We start from the raw sequence: 20872 nt of genomic DNA on the forward strand, positions 1-20872 counted from the left end.
AAGCGTCAAAGTGTTTCATAGCTGTCTACGGAAGGACAGAAGCTCTCAGATTATCAAAAATATTTTCATTTGTGTTCCAAAGATTAACAAAAGTCTAACCGGTTTGGAACGACATGAGGGTGAGTAACAAATGGCGGAATTTAAATTTTTTGGTGAACCCTTTAAACTTTCCTCACCAGTTTCTCGTTGGTGCGTTCCTGTCGTCGTTCCTTTTCCACCTGCTCCTGTTTCTCCTGTCTCCTCTTCCTCTCCATCTCCTCCTCCCTCACTCTTTCCCTCTCTTTCACCACTCTCATCTTTTCCTTCATCACATTCAGCTCCACTTGTAACTGAGCGGCTCTCTCTCGCTCTGCCTCTAGAGTGCGCCCGACTTCCAACTTCTGAGTGTGCAGGCCCTCCAGAGCAGCACGGAGCCTCCTCACTTCCTCCTGCTCCTTGTGTGCCTCCTGCTCTGCCTCCTCCGCTTGCCTGCGCTTTCCTTCCAGCACCTGCCCTTGCAGACGTTCCAACATGGCTGCCAGGTCTTCCCCCTGACGCCTCTCTTGTTCTAGTTGTGCCCGTAGGTCCTGAATGAATTTTCTGTCGTGGGCACTGGCCGCTTCCTGTCTGTGGGCTTCCTCTTCTAAACGGCGTGCGTGTTCCTGGGCTTGGCGGGAGAGCGATTCCGAGAGCTCCGCCGATCGAGAGCGTTCCTCCTCCAGGCGGGAAAGTGCAAGTTCAGTGCGTTCTCGCTCCTGGGCCATTAGGGCCTCACAGCGAGACTGCTCGATCTGGAGCTCAGAGCGCAGGTTACTGCATGTGATGCGCTCCTGGTCCAGCGCAGTGTTAAGCTGATTGACACGTGATGCTTGCTCGTTCAAAGCCAGGTGCAAAGACTGTTTATATAAAAAAAAATAAAAAAAAAGATCCACATTTTAACTGCATTTTAATATGTATCATTTAACCATGGCAGTGATACACATCACCAAATAGTGATTAGGTTCGTTACTGCACCAAATGATTATAAATTAAACAAAACAACTCTTAAAAATCACTGAACAAATCAGTGAATGAATCTAAAAAAAAAAAAAAAAAAACATGATTCATCAAAATAATTTTTGTACATCAAAAATGTGTATTACCTCCTGCGTTTGTTGGTTTTGCTCAATTGTTTGTTGACTGCTGAGTTGCTGCTGCTGAAGGTCCTCTTGCAGTTCCTGTAATCTGGCCTGCTCTTTCTCCACTGCCTGTAGACAGGCCTGACGTTCAGCCTCAACATTTTCCAGCTTCAGCCTTAAAAAGGCAAATATTGGAGGAAAAAAAAAAAAAAAAAGTTTACAGCATACTATGAAAGTGATAATTCATATTCAAATGGGTGCATGCACAAGTTTGCTGTACCTGAGTTTTTGAATTTGGCTCTTTAATTCCTCTTGAATTTGGTATGCTGACTGAAGCTGCAGTCTGGTCTCCTCTAGCTCCGCCTTCAGCACTGACACGGCCTTTAGCTCTGCCTCTAACTGTCCCTGCTGCTCCAATCCTCTACTCTTTTCAGCCTCCAGAGTAGAGCGCAGATCATTTGACACCGTCTGTTCCTTTTGCAGCAGCAGCTCAAGCTCTTCAACTAAAACAGTGCACAAAGTTAAAATCTGCCTTTATGACCGATTTTCTTGTTTTTTTTTGTTTTTTTTCTTCTTCAATATTTGCTGTCATTTTTTTCCACTTTTTGACCATACACACTGTGAAGTATTTACCATCTCTATGCAGCTGATGTTGCGTTTCCGTACCCTGTTCTTTTGCAGTTTGGAGTGAATCCTGCAGCAGCCGCAGCTGTTCTTGACTCTGCTGGGTGCTTGCATGCAGCTGCGCATGCAGGCTGCGCACCTCAGCCAAAAGACTGTGACGGTCTGCGTTGAACAGCTGCTCTAAAGATCTCCACTGCTGCTCCTCCTGAAAGAGCAAAAGTCAATGAATAACAAAAGCACTTGAATGCATTTAGTTTGTCAAGATCAAGATGAGAGAACATGAATGGTGTGAATACAGCATCACATGCTGGGCTGCTCAGCACCTGTTTCTGAAACAGTTTCTTCAACTGGTCCAGCAAAGGGGTGAGGTCCATCTGAGTGCTGGATGTCATGAAAGCCTGAAGCTGAGTGTGAAGCCACTCCCGTTCACTGTCAAACACACTGCGGACTGCATGCAACAGCTCGCGCCTCCAGTCCACGTCCCCACTGTCAGTCTTCATGCGTGTACACACAAACACAAAAATTAAAATCAAGTGGACTGTTGGACCACTTGTGTTTCCATGTTATGTCTTTACTAGGGGTGTGACGAGATCTCGTGCCACGAGATTAAAATGTGACAAGATTTCTCGTCGAGGTGAAAAGCGGTCTTGTGATATTGCCATGACGGAGTGCGAGGGTGAAATTAGGATGGAATAGGTCACTGCTACGTTTACATTATGCCTCCACTGTCGTTTTGCTTTTTATAGAAATAAAAATCACTTAAGCTGCAGAGTCATATGTAGTGCAGCAGGAATCAGAGTTCACTGATCATGTGACGAGAGTAAGTGACGAGCTGACTGACAAGACCATGTCGGAGGACTCTTTGCACAACAGAGTGTAAGCATCTAATAAATGTCTTATCTTGTAGAATGACATTCATTACAAGATGATTAGTTAAAACAATTCAAATGCATGACTAGAAAAATAGCCTGCAGGTGCATTTCGTCATTGAGGATTTCTTAAAAATACTCGTCTTGTTCTCGTAAACTCAATCTCGTGATTGAGTTTATATTTTTATATTGTTAGTAATATTTCAAGATGAACACTTACTGGGCTGAAGCAACTTAGGTGTACTTAATTATCCATACCTTTTTTTTTTTTTTTTTTTTTTTTTTTTAAGAAAAATCTTGTTAAAATGCAAGTATCAAATATAACAAATACAATACAATGAAACTACAGAGCTCTGATCATATTGGGAGATATAGTGACGAACGATATTTATATTCATTTTATGCAAGTAGTCTGCTATACATTATAAAGATGCATGTTATTTTGTACAGTTTATAAACTTGTCAAATAAATTTCAATTCAATCCAATCTCATTGATTTACATTACAATCTATCTTACTTTTTGACAATATGAATATCAGCAGCTGCACCAAAATTGGTGCACAGTTTGGGCCTCTGAATAAAATTTCTCAAGTATGAGCTCCTTATTCGCCAATGTATGCCAATCAATTAGTGGGGATTTGGTTCTGTTTCACTTGGATGTGTCACAGTACTGTCACTACTTCCGTATCATTGTGACTTTAAGGATCTATCAGGTAAGCAATGCACAAATGAGCCTTACCCTGGGTTCCCTGTCAGCCATCCTGCAGAGCAGCTCTCTGAGCGATAGGATGGTCTCTTGTAAGGCCCGTCTCTCCCTTTGCCAGGAGGGGGGCGGGGCAGGCTCAGAATCTGGGCGAGACTGGCCAGATGGGGCAGGGCGATGAGACAAAGACAGGATTCTGCAGCTTTCCTGGTAGACACGTTTCAACATTGCCTATGCATGGAACAGACACAAATATAAATCAATAAATAATTTCTTTATGTATAAGTGAGGGCAACATTTTGAAGACTGTTTACCTGTAACTCAGGTGTGAGGGCGTCATGGCTCTCATGCATGCTGCCTGCAGCGCTATCTGTGTACTGAGCAGGTGACATTCCTCTGCAGCGCAGATACTCCACAAAATGAGCATCTAAACGCTCTGTATTCTCCAACTCAAGCTTCAGCATGGCCTCTAACTCTGAGCTCACGTCTACATGCGCACACACACAAATACACAAATTCAGAAAACTAACAAGAGAAATTATTTAAACCTCCATTAAACACATGCAGTCTCTCTTTCACAAACACATGCACAGACAACTCACTGCTGCCATATCCATCGCTGACCCACTCCGGCACAGACTCGGGAGAGGTGGATCCAAGTGGAGACCGAGATGGCGTTACATCCGAATTGTCCAATTCATCAACCTTAAAACATAGCCCCATTATCACGACAATCACACCATTAGCTTGCTAATCATGATGTCAACTGAGAGAACCAATAGCATATGTAGCACCAACTCCAACTATTGACATTTGTTTAGGACACTTTCTGCAAATACAACAAAAATCATAGGGAACCAAAGTGTGAGCATTTTCAGATATGTTGGATAAACTAACAAAATTCACCTAGCAAGAAAAGTAGTTGGTTTCACACCCATGAAGTAACTTTTTTTGTAAAGAAAACTTCACATTTAAATGTCAAATGTTATTTTCTGGCATTAGGGCTGGGCAATAAATCAATATTTAAAAAAAAGCAAGCAAAAAAGAAGGTCCATCATACAGAAACTCAAATGTCTTCATGACAAAATGGCAAAATAAAAACTTGGGGGAAAAAAAAAATAAAAAAAAATTATATATATATATATATAAAAAATAAAAAACATTTATTACTGTTTCATCAATGTTTTAATATATACACAGTATAAAAGCACTTCATATAACAAAAATATCTAGATGTAAATTAATTATTTGTATTTGACTACATGTGATTGGTCAAATTGGTAAAAAGATTTATAAATTCATTTCATTAGACCATTTCTGAGGATAAATTTAGATTACATTTATAATTACACTGTTAACTCATTCCTTACCTCTTAACCCTCCCTTAAACCTATCCACTTCACCACGTATCCCACCTCAATAGCAGCAAAAGTGTTTTGCAATACAATATGAACACAATAAGTACATGCAAGTACATAGTAGTTAAGGGCACCTAATATAAAGAGGGACCCAAAAAAAAAAAAAAAAAAAAAAAAAAAAAAAACACTTACTGTTGAGCCCTGGTACATTTCTTTGTAAAGTTAAATGCATGCTTACCTTATCTGCATCCAGCGAATCGAGCACAGAGAGGTGTTCGGACACAGAAAGCGAGCATGGGGATGCGGAATGTGTGATGGGTGGAACTTCCTCTGAAGGTGGGATAAACGTTTGTCTGGCGTGTGGTCTCTCTTTGTCCCGATCCATGGGTGAAGGCTTGCTGTGGAGCTCCAGGCTGGCGTTGTGTAGTGCACTGAGCTCTGAGAGGTGAGATACCTGCAAACGAGAGGGGCGCTCTTCGCTGCAGTCCAACCTCCGCAGTACTTCTGGGGAAGATAGGGAAGCGGAGAGGGACGGGTCATGGGAAAGGCCTTCAACGAAGCAGTGACCGTGTTTGGGATGGTGGTCCTGCAGGTTGCAACGTTGTCGGAGCTGCTCTAGCTCCTTCTGCTGATAGGCCAGCTCTTCTTCCTGCACAGCTAGGTCATCCTGCAGTCTCCGCAGCTCCACCTTCAGATCCTGGTTATGGACCTCGAGATCAGCCAACGCACGATCTTTCGTCTGATGGTGAAAGATCAAATCAGAAAACTTGATTTATACATTTCCTGAAGTGGTGTTGTGTACAATTTGCTGCCATATTGCTGGACTCTTACTAAGGTGTTATTTATATCACAAATTGCGTAAAACTATGTTACGATTTTAAAGCAGGCAATATAATGGAATTACACGGCTCTATGGAATACTTAATTCTATTAAAGGATTAGTTCACCCAAAAATGTCAATACTGTCATCAATTACTCACCCTCATGTCGTTACAAACCCATAACACTTTGGTTCATCTTCAAAACACAAATAAACATTTTTAACAAAACCTGAGTTTTCTGTCCCTCTATTGAAAGTCCACTGCACCAAAACTTTGGCGCTTCAAAAAACTTCATGAAGAGATTGTAAAAGTAATCCATACGAGTAATCCATCTCTAAGGTTTCATTAAAACATAAAAACATAGATGAAACTCTTAAAGGTCTGGAACATCATAAGGGTGGAGTAATAACAATTTTCATTTTTCAGTGAACAACCCTTTAATATTAGTGTATTAAAAAGCATAAAAAGATAATATACAGGTAAGATTATAAAATAACTAAAAATCAATACTTCAAACCATCTTTTTTTTTTATTTTAGGTTTATTTCAAGATAATGACCAGGTGACTATATATTCCCTTACTTAGTGATGCCAAGTGAACTAATTATTTTGCAAATCATGGTTAATAATGCATTACTTGGATAATAAGACTTTGGCTGTAAATCCTAAATCTGAAAAAAAAAGGACATAATTTAACCGATAAAACAGAAGATATTCTAACATGTGGATCAATTAAGGGAAAAAAAACGAATGCACATACCTGTCCCTCTTCCCGTAGCTTCTCTGCTCTCTCTGTGCTGCTACTAAGCCCCTCCTTCACTGCTGTTAGCTCCGCCCTTAGAGCATCATGCTCCGCCCTCAGGTGGATCAGCTGCTGTTCCCTCTCGCGTAAAGCAGTCTCAGCTTTAGCCAAGGTCTCTTCAGCACATGTCTGCAAACATAAAAACACTGAATGTCACAGTCCTTCACACCACTCATTCAAAATATATTACATCAGCAGTTTCAAATGTCACTTAATTTAGCAAAAGCCATGCTATGACAAATGAGCAGAGCAAACTCAAGTTTAAATGCACAGCAAGTCTCTTGTAAATGCATGACTCAACATATAAACTATTCCCAGATAGCTAGTGAACATATAAAAGTTATTATTAAAAGGCATTATTTATTTGGATTGTTTCAAGTTAAAGCAACCAGGATTTTGCTTCCTGTTCAATCACAACAAAAAGTACACTTGTCACTAGCAAGAAAAAGTTGAGATAAAATACCTCTCCTTTGTACTCAAAACGCAGCAAATATAGAACGCAGAGTGGCTCTCCACTTTACCTTGTGATTAACCAATCCTAAATTTAGATTAAGCTTAAAAATAAAACCGTTTAAAGACTTCAGACAGACTTCCTTTTTCTGTAAATTTACTTCCTGTGTGAGCAGTCCTCTTTTGTGCCAGAGGGTTGGACTAAATCAGTCTGTTCCTCCCCTTTTTTTCTGCTGTTAATTTCAGGCACTACTGAGACTGCACACACAACATTGTTGATCTGCAACTAATTACAGACTCTGGAAAGCTTAAAACCCATGAGGCAACCTCCCACATAACTCAGTGTTTACATCACAGGACATGGAAAGAGATTCATATCCACTACAGTTTGTTTGTATTATTGTGTTGCTCAAATTCCACCACAAAAGGAGAAATGAAAACTATATATTCAAATACTAAAGAGTGAGCAAATTACTCACCCTCATGTCGTTCCAAACTTGTAAGACCTTTGGAACACAAATTAAGATATTTTTGATGAAATCCGAGAGCTTTCTGACTTCCAATTGACTGCAACGTTATTACCACTTTCAAGGTCCAGAAAGGTAGTAAAAGACATTGTTAAAATAGTCCATGTGACTACAGTGATTCAACCTTAATGTTATGAAGCGACGAGAATACTTTGTGCACAAGAAAATGAACAAAAATAACGATTTTATTCAACAATTTCTTCTCTTCCATGTCATTCTCCTACGCTGTTTACGTGGTATAGGCAACAGTGCAGCGCTTCCGGGTTCTACGTCAGAACACTGGCTCATTATTGACCGACACTGATCATGCTGACACAGGAGCTGGCCAATAATGAGCCGGGCGTTCTGACGTAGAACCTGGAAGTGCTGCACTGCCTACACAACTTAAACAGCATAGGAGAATGACAGGGAAGAGAAGAAATGGTTATATAAAAGTCATTACTTTTGTTTTGTTAATGGCACAAAAAGTATTCTCGCCACTTCATAACATTAGGGTTGAACCACTGCAGTCACATGTAGGGCTGGGCGATATGGCTGAAAACTGTATCACGATATCAGTGTTTCATATCGGTCGATATTGATAATTATTGATATTTTTTATGACCCATTTAAAATAAGGACCAGGAGAAAAATATATTACATTTAAACATTTTTATTTTAAACTTAACCTTCCTCTGATCATAATCCCCTCAGTTATTAAGACAGAAATGTCAACAACCATGGAAAACTCAATTAAAATGTTGTGCGGTGTTGCAGCTACAGATGTTGCTGGTTGAATACGGCTGTGCTCCAAAGGGTGAGCACGGCTAAGGTGGTACATCAAGTTCGTGGTATTACCAGTCTTGGCGGGGACGACGGTCTTGCATAATTTGCAGACGACATTGGTCTGACTACGGTCAGACTTATAATATCCAAAAAACTGCCATACTGGCGAGCTGACTTTTCCTCTTTTATTTACAATTTCCTCGCTCGCTGCGGCACTCATTTTCTGCTTATCAGTCGCCGGTTACTGAAGAGGAATCCAGCAGACTAGCACGAGACAGCGATATGGCGCAACCAAACTTGATACTGTTACATGATCGGCTGTTAGCTTGTCACTCCCTACGTTGCTAGGTTACCAGAAAGCGAGTGCCTTTGTTAATGCAACCAAACTTGCTTCGCAACCTCTGTTTTCTTCCGACGAAGAATAAAAAAATATCGAACGTTTTATCGAACACATTTTTTATTGATATATATCACGTGTCTATCGCGATACATATCGTTATCGTTTTATCGCCCAGCCCTAGTCACATGGACTATTTTAACAATGTCTTTACTACCTTTCTGGGCCTTGAAAGAGGTAATTAAATTGCTTTCTATGGAGCACTCTCGGATTATCAAAATATCTTAATTTGTGTTCTGAAGATGAACAAAGGTCTTACGGGTGTGGAATGACATGAGGGTGAGTAATAAATGACAGAAATGTCATTTTTGGGTGAACAAACCCTTTAATTTAAAAAAAAAAAAAAGTTTTCCAAGGATCTCACCAGTACTTCTTTTTGGGCTTCCCCTTGTTTAGCCACCATCTCCTCCTGTTGCTCATGTAGTTCTTTTATGTAGTTCATCTTTGAAGTAATTTCCTGTTTCAAACGCTCTATTTCCTCCTGGAGACATCCCTCCCGTTTTCTCAGAGCCTCTTTCTCCATGTACAGTTCTCTTTTGCTGGTCTCCAAAGCACTGATGCTGGCTCTGCCTACTTGGACATGCTCCTCAAGCTCTGTGAGTTTGGACTGTAAAGCAGCCAGCTCATTCTGATGCTGATCCTCTTTGTGCTGCAGCTCTGAGATCTGGTTTTCCAGAAGCTCCTTCTCAACTCGCTGGTTCTTCGCCTCCTCCTGCAGCCTGTCAAGCTCCTGCTGGACCTCATCTTTTCTCTCCTCCACCCTTCTCAACTGGAGCTCCGACTCTCTCAGGCTGGACTGATGAGCTCGCTCTGTAGCTTCCAACTCTTCCACACGGGCCACCAATCGCTCAGCTTCTGTCCGTTTCTCCTCTAGCTGTACTTTCAGCTCATTTGCCTCTTGTTCCAACAGGACCACCTTCCCCCTTTCCTCTCCGAGACTCCGGCCAAGCACCTCCACCTGACTTCCATACTGTTCCTCCTGGGAGAGCAACAGCCTCTGAAGAGAATCCTTCTCCCCGGCGGCACGTTCCAGCTCAGTCTGTAACTCCTGCAAGCGAGCAAGAGACGACTGCAGAGTGTGGCTGCTGAGCTCCTGGCATAGGCTTTCCTCGGATGCCCTCTGATGGCGAGGATGAGTGGACCAGGGAAAGTACGAGGACTCGGGGCTGTCAGTGCTGGGGTCACTGACCTCATGATGGTTGGGGTCAAGCTGGCTCAACTCCTCTTGAAGCTTGTTAATAACCTCATGGAGCTGCTCAGTCTCCTCTTCCTTTGCCTGCCGTAAACGTTCCTGGTCACAACGAAGGCGTTCGATGAGAGAGCGCAGCTCTTCTATCTCGGCTTGCTTTTCCTCTAGAGTCTGAAAATGGTTGGAGGACCAGTTACAAACCAGCAGCATACTTCAGGACAAAATAAATGACAAGTCTTCAAATGAAGCAAGACACTAAACCTTAGATTTACTTTCCTTGTAATAAGTGTAGTGAAAGTCACTTTTGATAATAGAATCAGCTAAAAAAAAGAAATGAGATGTGTCCGCTTCCTGAATATTTGGGATGTGAATTTAAAGGAATGTTTCAGATTCGTTGTAATTCCAGTTACATCAACAATTCTTTCTGTATTTCTGAAGAAAAAAAAAAAGAAAAAAAAAAAAAAAGAAAAAAAAAGTGTGTGTGGGGGGGATATAACAAACAAATATAACAAAAGTAATATAATTTTCAAAAGGTTTATTTGTTTGTTTATAATTAGTCCTATAATAAATAAATATAAAAAAAAACAATTCATAAAATATGCTAACATTGTTCAATCAATTTCAATAATTTTTACTGATTACAATAAAACTTGTGCATATCTTTTTAAACTTGTTTATAAGGATGAATTATTATTAAAAAAAAAAAAAAAAAAAAAAAAAAAAGCCCTCAGGGTAAATATTACAAATATGCAGATTTAAGCCGTTTTTGATTCACCAAAAAGATCTGATGAATAAAACTGATTTGTTCGGGAATTGGACACCCTTGTCATACCTTATTATCGTTGGTCATGTCCAGCTCCTGCTGCAGCTGGAGGATCTGCTGATTTAAGTGGTCGATCTCCAGATTCTTCTCCTCCAGAAGGGCAGAAGGCAGCTGAAGGATGGATTCATCGCTGCCCTCTTCGAGCCGTCTTGTCAGAGTGTCCACAGTCTCCTAAAGGACATAGACATAATGAGGACCTTTTCACATCCTTCATACAATCCCCTACCATATTCTATGAAGGTACTGTGCTACAATTTACTCAAGGTCGTGAACATGCTGGCCATCACAATCTGACTGCCAGACTACAGTCATTAAACAACTATACTGAGCCACAGCCTTACCTGCAGGTGTGTGATGTGAGCGTGGAGCTGCTCTTCTGTAGCTCTGCTCTCTCTGTTTTTGAGCTCCAGCTGTAGTGTTAGTTGTCCGACTTCTTCCTCCCTCACTACTACATCCTTCTCAAGCTCACTTAGACGCTCCGACAGCAACTCCACCTAAGAGACAAAAAGTCTTATATTAATTTCAATGTAACAAAGAACAAAAAGTTACCATATGCTGAAAACATTGCACCTACAGTTGTTAGACCAAGGTGTTGTGTTACGTACTCTTAAATTAAATCTTAATGACCCGATATACTTCAAGTGAAATTGAAGAATTGGTGACAATTTCCAACAAAATCAGGCCAAAAAGAATTTCGTTTTGAATTCATTTCTGGACTCTGAAACAGCTTGCCAAAGCAAACTTCCTGAAAATTTCACTATGGCTGGAAAACACCTTCAAACCACCATTGGTCTGTAGTGATAATGTTATAGGTAGGTGTGCTTTGGGGCTCTGGAAATCTTCTCCGGTTCAGAGTTCAGCCCGTCGAGTAGAAATTGTATAATCTGAAGTAATTCTAATTCAAAAGACACTAGCTATATTTCCATCCAAAAGTTGCGAATTTAGCTTATGTGCAAAATTGGAGAGAAAAAAAAAAAAAAAAAAAAAATAAAACACGCTTAAAACATTTGGAATTAAAGCACCGTTTCCATCCCATGTGTTCAAGAGAACAAAAGTATCACTTCAAGTATGCAGGAAATCAAAACGATCGCCTATTATCCATCGACCTTAAATATGGCTTATCATTTGAAATATGTTAGTAGTAGCAACTTTACTTGGCCGCTCGCTCTAACTTTAACCTAGATAAATGTGCGCTACTGTTAGGCGCATATCCAAGTGTTTGTGGAGTGTGGAAGCGAAAGTATAGTGCACTTTACTGCATGACATGGATCACTTGCACCTGATAACAGCAGAAACAACTTCAAAAACTCAATATTTGGTCATACTCCGATTATGTAATCCATATGAAAGATGCATTTCTCTCTACAAGGCGCGTCCACTATACTGCAGAGATGGTGAGTCAGCAAATATCTCCTTGCTATTTTTTTTCGACATTCATAATCATTACTTTTGCCAGTCCTTTGCGGCAAGCTTTATGCGTACCAGTATATGTTTAAGTAATTAAATTACTGTTACTCTGATTGTTCAATCCTGACATTCCCCATATTTCTATCACTCTGCTTAATCCTGCACTTGACATACACACCTGTTGTTCTTTGGTCTGCAGATCCTGTTGTGTAGCTTCCAGCTGCTCTCGGAGGTTGGGGTCAGGGATCATATCAGGGAAGCGGTGTCTAGTCTCATCGAGTTTGGACTGTAGAGCAGAGATCTGGAGTTTATTAGCATACTGCTGCTGCTGCAAAGCTTCTTTATCCTGAAAGAAAGAACACACACAGATCAGTACAGGTTAAAACTATGTAGATATTGGTGTTAAATGGAAAATGAATTCTAAATATCCCCAAACATTAACATCCAACTGAAGCAGTGACTAGATAACCTAATTCTGTGCCCAAATGTGTGGCAGGAGTTTTGTAAAAATCAGAATACATGCAAAACAAATTTGAACTTGTATGTGCAGTTTTGTGCACCTGTGTGAGCTCCTGAAGGTTCTTGCGTGCTTTCTGAAGTTCTTGCTCCAGCTGTGTGACAGTTCGGCTGGCCTCCGCACAGCTCAGCAATGCCTGCTCCAACTCACGGATACGAGTTGCCAATTTTTCAATCTCTTCATTACGCTCTTCCACATCACGCTGGCACTGCTCTTTTGCTGTCAAGAGTTCACTATAGTCCTCCATCTTATCTTTGATCAGAGCCTGAAGGCTTTCCACCTGTACAAATCACACACATACAGAATATGGACCAAAATAGAATGAGTGTCTGAATATATGAATACAAATCAGGGCTCCAGACTAACATTTGAAAGCAATAGCATCGGTGCCACTAGGTTCTGCAGATGGTGGTACCAACACCGGATTTGGTAGCGCTGGGGGGGAAGGGGATTTTAATTTTAATTTAATTTAATTTAATCATAAAAAGGTAATTTAATCATAAAATGACTATTGTTTTGCATTAATAAGTGAGGTTACTAATAATAGTACATGTTTATTTCTTGGAAATGCACATTTGACACTAAAACACTGAGCTTGAGTTAAGACGCAAATAAAATTTAACAGCAATGTGCAAAAACCTAATTTTTTAATAGTAAAAAAAGTAAATACTCTACTCCTATTAAATTTATTATTGTTTTTTTATAGCATCATACTGAACTGACCAACAGCTTCAGTGGTTATAAAAGGAGCGCTCTTCAAATTGCAATTGAATTACACAAAGCAAGTAAAGTTCTTGTTTTTCATGATGAGACTGACTTTTCCTACTTCCTTCAAAAAAAAAAAAAAAAAAAAAAAAAAAAAAGTGCCCAACTTTGACAAATTAATTTCTTGATAATTTCATAAATTATAATGCCGATTTCATAATGTCTAAATATAAATTTAAAAGCAAAACTAGGGAGTGGAAATGGCTAAGCAGACAAGTGCTCCTCTGCCACCATCTGCTGGCTATAGCGGTAAAGTCTTTTTTTTTATTTTTTAATAAAAGTGTTTGTTAGCCACCAAGTGTTAGTTTTCCTAACTTTTAGTTTTACAAATGGGGACAGTCTTTGAAGGATGAACAAATAATGTTTTTGGTTATCACATTAAAAATGACGTTTGATGTTTATCAGTTGGGCAATGTGGTGGTGGCACCAGTGCGATCTCTAATAAAATGTAGTCACACCGGCAGGAAAAAGGTCAGTCACAGTCTGGAGTCCTGCAAATGCATCATGTGGAAATATAGGTCAAACAGCATCACAAATTTGCCATAAATTAATAAAAACAACAGTTTTGCCAAGGATGGAGACATTTAAAGGGGCTACAAGAAGACAATCCTAAAAGGAACAGATACAGTTGAGCCAAGATGGACGATTAAGGCAAAGTCTCTCTTTCAGCAGCTACTACATTAGTAAGCAAAGACATTTCAGAGGAAAGAGGATAAGCATGTGTTTGAGTTTAAATGGGTGGATGGAAGTGGAAAAAACAACTTGAGATACAGATGTGACTGATGTACTGTATATCTGCTGAAAAAAAGGTTTTGACAAGCAAGACAACATAACGCACAATAGCATCACATGCTCTACTACTTGAAACGCTGCATAAGCCATGCATGTCTGCTACAGGACCAGCACATTAATGACTACAGCTGGATAACATACCTGAAGAACCAAGTCCTCAATCTACATCATTCAGTTAGGGAGAAAAAAACAAAAAGAAAAAAACAAAAAAAAAAAATATCTAGATGAAAACATTCAAATCACTCAGATGTCAGAGTATCAGAATGGCTACAGTTTCGGTCACAAAGAGTATGTGAGCAATATGGTATGGAAGAGAATTCGGTTTCTCAGACTCTGCCTGTGAAGCATGAAATTTTTTTTTTTTGATGTTCTCTCTCGCTCCAAGATCAGTCTGTTACCTCACAATCAAGAAAAATACAGGCATGTTAACAGTCAAAAAAGCAACTGCATGAAAGACTTCAGTGCATTAAAACTGTGTTAATAGACCGTATATAATATTTATACTTTTTATAAATATATTTATATATTTTTTTATTTATTCTGCAAGGATGCATTAAATCAACAGTAAAGATTTGTACAATTTTACCAAAATTATTTTTTTAAATATAATGCTATTCTTTTGAACTTTCTATTCAAAGAATCTAGGGGAAAAAAAAAAAAAAAAACAACAACAAAAAAAAAAAACATAACTTTCAGTTTCCACAAAAATATTAAGCAGCACAACCACTTCTTGACCATCAAATCAGCATATTAGAAAGATTTCTGAAGGATCATGTGACACTGCAGAGTGGAATAATGATGCTGAAAATTCAGCTTTGCCATCACAGGAATAAATTACATTTTAAGATATAATAAAACAAAATAGGTCACAATATTAGTGTTTTTACTATTTTTGATCAAATAAATGCAGCCTTGGTGAGCAAAACATTTTTAAAAAAAAATTATAAGAAAAGATCCATTCATCAAATACAAGATTCTTTACAAACGGGAAAATGTAAAACCGCAGTGGAGCTGAAGTGATTGAGCAAGGAGGTCACATACTGCTTGAGGTCAGCAATCTGCTCACATACTCTTGTCACAGATTATCCAATATTCACAAAAAGAAAAATGGTGTCAGACTGTTCAGACACATCTAAAGTTCTAGACATTGACCCTTACCCTTTGACCCTTGCTGTCTCCTCCTGTGTGTCCTTTAGATGGATGTCTCAGCTGAGCTTCCAGATTCTTGATTTCCTGCTGAAATTCATCTCTCTCGTGCTCCCGTTCCACTGCTTGTTCCTGTACAATCACAGTCATTTATTTCCCTAAGCTCACGCCAAGTCTGGCATGACTGAAATGAAATAAAGTATAAAATATTCACATTTCTCTCAGCACCAGATATGGTGTGAATAGTTTTGGTGCAAAGAACTTCAGACAACAGAACAAACTGCTGGAAAGACTCACATCTATGAACTGGCGGTTATGTTTGAGCTGTTTCTCCAGAGCATCAATGTGTTGCTGCAGGTCTTCAGTCTGCAGGCGGTGCTGTTCCTCCAGCTGATGTGCACGGCTCTCCTGCTCCTCCAGGGCCTGCTCCAGCATCTGCAGACGAGACGCCAACCCACTGCAGTCCTTCTCCGCCTGCATCTGTACCTCCACACACTCCTGCCCCAGACGCTCAGCCTCCGCCAGCAGAGCTGCACAGAGCCCAGAAGGACCAATGAATAAAATGTTTAACAGCAGAGTCCATGTCCACAAAACACTCACACAAACTGCAAATGCAAATTAAGATGCAAACATGCACAGGAGCTCCGGATCATTTGTGCATTCTCAACGCACAAATAAAAGCACAGCAAACTGGATCGAGATGAAAAGATTCATAAGAGAAATTAAAAAGTATTTGGACCTTCAAAACCAAATGTTTAGAACAAGTTAGACTGCAAAAAAAAAAAAAAAAAAAAAAAAAAAAAAAAAAAAATTGCAGGATAAGCAAGAGCATTAATAAACCACAAATTTAAAAATAAATTGCAAACTTCATCTGAAATGGATGCATTTAGTGTCCAAAAATGCACAAGTAATGTTTTTTAACTCAAACATTTACTTCAGTCGCAGATTATCATCACAAACCTGTCTCTTCCTCTGCGTCGAGGAAGCCTACACAGAGCAGAAAGAATTTGTCGGATGAAACTAAACCCTTCCATCTTAAGCACAGAATCTCTCACAGAAATTTCACTGTGTGCAAAATAACACGCATATTTAACAGGCCGTGACTATTCGGCATGCACCAAATGACAAAACTAGTTATGTAACTGCATGTTATGTAATTCATTCTGAGAATTAAATGAATGCACGGCATCTTAAAGGGTTAGTTCACCCAAAAATGAAATTTGTCATTAATTACTCATCCTCATGCCGTTCCAAACCCATAAGACCTTCGTTCATCTTCAGAACACAAATTAAGACATTTTTGTGCAACACAGTGCAGCGCTTATGGGTTCTACCTCAGAACGCCGGCTCATTATTGGCCGGCTCCTGCGTCAGCATCACACACATGCATTGTGCTGCTCATGTGTACTGCGTCAGCCAATACTGAGCCGATTTTCTGATGTAGAACCCGGAAGTGCTGCACTGTGTTTACTACGTCAACAGCATAGGAGACTGACATGGAAGAGAAGAAATTGTTGAAGTTGTTATTTTTGTGCACAAAAAGTATTCTCATCGCTTCATTAAGGTGGAACCATTGTAGTCACATGGACTATTTTAACGATGTCTTTACTGCCTTTCTGGGCCTTGAAAGGTGCAATGACGTTGCTGCCTATGGGTGCTTCAGAAACCTCTTGGATTTCACCAAAAATGTCTTTGTGTTCTGAAGATGAACGAAGGTCTTACAGGTTTGGAACGACATGAGGGTGAGTAATTAATGACAGAAATTTAATTTTTGGGTGGACTAACCCTTAAAATGAAATCACACCCCTTCCTCTCTCACCCTTCTCTGTGTCTCCGAGGCTGGCCGTCAAGGCTTCTCTCTGACGCAGGAGGAGGGCATGATTTTCGCTGAGCTGCTGGAGTTGGATGCGTGTGCTCTCCAGCTCCTCTGCCAGACGCTGTTCCTTCGTCTCCTTCTGCTGAAGAGCCTCCTCCAAAACAGCTTTCTCAGCTATGTAGCCTTCCATCAGACCTAGAGCCACACATGTAAATGAACACAGGACAGCAAATGAGAAGTCGTAAAAGTGACTGACATTGAAGTAGAGATACACAAATATTAATCATTTGTTAACAACAGACCATAAACATGAAAGTCCTGACCTTCGGCCTTGTGCAGCTCCAATTGTAGTTGGCTCTTCAGACTGGCTTCATGATCCAGCTGCTCCAGGAGCTGAGAGTTTTGAAAAAGAAGAGATGCTCCGGCCTCACCTCCATCTCTGAATCGCTCATTTAGTACGGCCTGCAGACCACACATCTGCTCCAACTGCAGCAGAGAAAGACAGAAAAAGGAAAGACAGACATATGGGTTAAGAGGAATATAGGATTAAACCGTTCCTAAAAAGAACAATTACCAATGGCAAACTTTTGAACGGCAGTGTAGCCAAGTATGAAAAGTACATACTAAGCTGGAAATAAGTTCATTTAAATTAAAGCATGAGGAAAGCATGCCACAAAATTGATAACACAAACCATTTTGTGTACATACATGTGCATAAATATAACAGATCACTAACTGCTCCTCCCTAGCATTGCACTTTCACGTGCTTGTGGCCACCAATACTGCTTACTATACAATAGGCAGAATGCAAATTTAGCAGAAGTCAGTAGTGGGTAGGACAGGGGTGTGTCTGTAAGTGCAGCACCTGTTGTGAGGACTCCGATAGCAGCTCCAGTAGTTTATCCACAGCGGTGCGCAGACGTGTACAGGCTCCTAGCATGAGCTCCTCTCCTTCTGCCTCCATCTCCCCCTCCGGCCCAGAGAACACACTCTCACACAGCCTCTGAGACAACTCCAACCCCTCATCCACGGCCGAAGACCACACACTACAATCAGCATCTCTCTCTGTGCCAATCACCTCTCCTGAAAAAAAAAAAAAAACAGAATAATAAATTCATTGTTAAAATCTGTTTGAAATTCAACCAAAAATATTAAACTATATTGGAGGTTACATTGACATTATCAGCCAAAGCTTTATATATAGCTTTAGTTATATATCTAAAATTCAAATAATTTTAAAATAAAAAAGATAAAAAAAAAAAAATAAAAAAAAAAACAACTTTTTGTTTACCTGCATGTCATGTGACCATTAACCGACATCAGAGAAGCGTGAACTTAATAATAATAATAATAATAATAATAATAATAATAATAATAATAATAATAATGACCTAACTTATTAACTTAAAATCTCAGGGGGAACTTCCAGTAAATATATTAGGTCAAATAGGTACAGCTGGCAAAAACATTGGGGAATCCCTGCATTGCATGCAAAAAGAAATGACATGAATTTGTACATTTTAATGTGTTTGAAAGATAAAAGCCTTCCAAAGACAGTAATAGACGGTTTACAGACTCACTGAGTGATAATTCAAATAATAATTAATGTGTTAGTCAGAAGTTTAGATATGATGAAACGATTGAAATGCGAAATGATTTCTGTAAATCCTGTGATCAGCCTCAGCTTTCACTAGTCACATGACTAGTGGCTGGTCTGTGTGCGCAATTCCACAAACCTAAAAGACCTTCTGAATGTATACAAGCAGTAGGCTTTTTTTAGAAAGGAAAATTTAAAAGATTAAAAAAATAAAAAAAGTAGTAGAGAGAATTAATGATTTACTATATGAATCATTTACCGCCATTGTGAGAATAACATTTAAAGTAAACGTTTTTGGAAAAATTATTTTGGAATCAGATGTGTCATTCAGCAAACCCACAGAAACATACCCATTTCATGTGAATCACGGCTACTCCTAGCTGTCATAGAGATGGGCGTTTTGTCTCCAGACCGACCACCTGACACACAAGCCCCTAACTTGTGGCTGATGTGCTCTTCTGTTGCCATAGTGATCCGAAGCATCTCTATGAGCATCCGCTGTAGTTTGTCACGTGCTGTTTGCAGGTCTTGTCTGATAGGGACAAAATAAATGTTTAAGTGATCAACAAAGAGCATGAAAACAAGGATGTTCTTCAAAAACAGCATGCAGACTGTCAGCTACAGTTTCCCCAAAATCCCTCTTTTAACATCATGTGGATCAGCTGACCTTTCCTGTGTGGCCGTGTTGAGGTCTGCTCTGAGCATGGCCAGTAGATTGTCTCCTTCCTGGTTCTCCCGGTCTCTGCGTTGCAGGAGCGTCTCCAGTGTGTCCATCTCTGCCCGCTTGCCCTCTAGCTCCACCTGCAGCCCGTTCACCTCCGCTCGCAGCTGAGGAAGATGGCAAGAGAGACGCCACAGACAGGAAACCAGTCATCAAACAGGCAAGAAAGTGCCTGAGAGGTGTCAACGCAACTAACAAATAAGGAAAAGGTTAACGTCTTGAAGCATCATAAGCTTGGTGCCAAAGTAAAAAGAAACAACGTTTGTCCGTGGATGGTCCCGTCGTTATACAGAATGTACAGCTTGTCCCGTTTAAGCCTGAAGGATCCAAAGCCAAAAAGAGGGAAAAGGGGGGGGGGACAGCCACAAAAGAGACAATGTAGTACGCATTTAAATAAGGCTCCTGTAAGAACGTGTGGTGTATTTCACCAGCCAAAAGGCCTGCAACGATGTAACCATAACAACCAGCTCTACCAACTAGGCCCTTTGTTATCATTTCCACCCACCACTTCTTATGTACAGATTAATGTTGTGTACCAGCATCCAAAACACCTTAAAATAGCAACTCAACTGTCTGGAAAGACAGATAAATAAAGTCTGGATTCTGTAAAACCTCTGTTTGCAAGGATTGACAATAAGGACTGCCCGAAGGCCAAGGGCGAGCATGAACGTCGCTCGGGACAGTTGACGGAACTGATCAGACCAGTACCACTTTGTAACAAAAGTTTATCATTTGCACGCGTTTTTAAGCCCTGCCCGCTTAAAAAAATTCAAGACACGGAAGAGAACTCAATTCGGTACTCCTGCACTGTGTGAAAAGTTGTGTGCGCACACATTCGAAGTGCATGTCCACAAAGCTGCTTCGGACGCACTGTTCGGATGTCGTCTGAAAAGCACTGTTTATTTTATTTGTGTCTTTGTTCTATCTAATGTATTTATTTGTGCTATTGCCATTATTTGTTCTTATTTTATTATAGACTGTTTACTTGTCTTTAAATTAGGCTAGTAGTTTTTGCTGTGATTTCAAAAGTGGAACTGAGAATTGTAAAATTTCACTGGTATCTGAAATTTGCATGGGTCAAACACAATGAAAACAGTAACTATTTTAACTTATTACTTTTTTTTTGATGGAGCCAGTGAAAATTGGCAGGGCAAGTAAAAATTTAAACCAATCTTTAGCAATAAGCCCTGCTATGCTTAACACCACCTACTGGTGAGCCGACTAACAACAGATGGAGATTACATTTGTATTTCTACTGCTATTCCTGCAGTTCCTGGATGTGCAATGTTGAATATTCTGCTGAATTTGAATCAGCGAATTTGTAAAGCGAAATAAAATGGACCAAAAAAAATTGTGTCTCAAATATTATAGGTTGTATTTTTAAACAGACTGAGTATTTTAGAAGTGAAGCCTGGAAGGCAAATTTTTATAATGAAAATGTGCGTGAAATGTTTTAAATTGAAATATTCACAGCTTAAATATGAATTTCAGACACTAAAAATGCAAGCCCTGAAAATACAATGCATTAAAATGCAAACACTGTTAATGCAATTCAACATGCTCTTTTGAAAATAAATTTGTCATTATTTTACTTCCTTACTAGGCATCATACGCTTGCCGAATTTGTAAATGGTTGCAGGGAAAAGCTGGGAATCATACACTAAACAACTGATAATACATTACTAG

At 39.8% G+C, this 20872-nt stretch overlaps 1 protein-coding gene across 1 annotated transcript in view; it reads right to left on the reverse strand.

The window, feature by feature from the left end:
• Positions 1-20872, reverse strand: part of pcnt (pericentrin) — a 47580-nt gene that overhangs the window by 6049 nt on the left and 20659 nt on the right. The window contains exons 24-45 of the mRNA XM_051896208.1: positions 19133-19293; positions 18816-18997; positions 17734-17951; positions 17192-17354; positions 16872-17063; positions 15350-15582; positions 15065-15184; positions 12393-12629; positions 12011-12178; positions 10767-10919; positions 10435-10596; positions 8778-9773; positions 6233-6403; positions 4891-5391; positions 3897-3999; positions 3609-3781; positions 3331-3525; positions 2045-2215; positions 1731-1926; positions 1378-1600; positions 1122-1272; positions 177-875 (exon numbers count right to left, since the gene is read on the reverse strand). Of these exons, the coding sequence (XP_051752168.1) occupies positions 177-875; positions 1122-1272; positions 1378-1600; positions 1731-1926; positions 2045-2215; positions 3331-3525; positions 3609-3781; positions 3897-3999; positions 4891-5391; positions 6233-6403; positions 8778-9773; positions 10435-10596; positions 10767-10919; positions 12011-12178; positions 12393-12629; positions 15065-15184; positions 15350-15582; positions 16872-17063; positions 17192-17354; positions 17734-17951; positions 18816-18997; positions 19133-19293 (5568 nt within the window). The remainder of the gene's footprint in view (positions 1-176; positions 876-1121; positions 1273-1377; positions 1601-1730; positions 1927-2044; positions 2216-3330; positions 3526-3608; positions 3782-3896; positions 4000-4890; positions 5392-6232; positions 6404-8777; positions 9774-10434; positions 10597-10766; positions 10920-12010; positions 12179-12392; positions 12630-15064; positions 15185-15349; positions 15583-16871; positions 17064-17191; positions 17355-17733; positions 17952-18815; positions 18998-19132; positions 19294-20872) is intronic.

Source organism: Ctenopharyngodon idella, chromosome 6 (genome assembly GCF_019924925.1).
Source record: "Ctenopharyngodon idella isolate HZGC_01 chromosome 6, HZGC01, whole genome shotgun sequence".
Taxonomy (NCBI): Eukaryota; Metazoa; Chordata; class Actinopteri; order Cypriniformes; family Xenocyprididae; genus Ctenopharyngodon; species Ctenopharyngodon idella.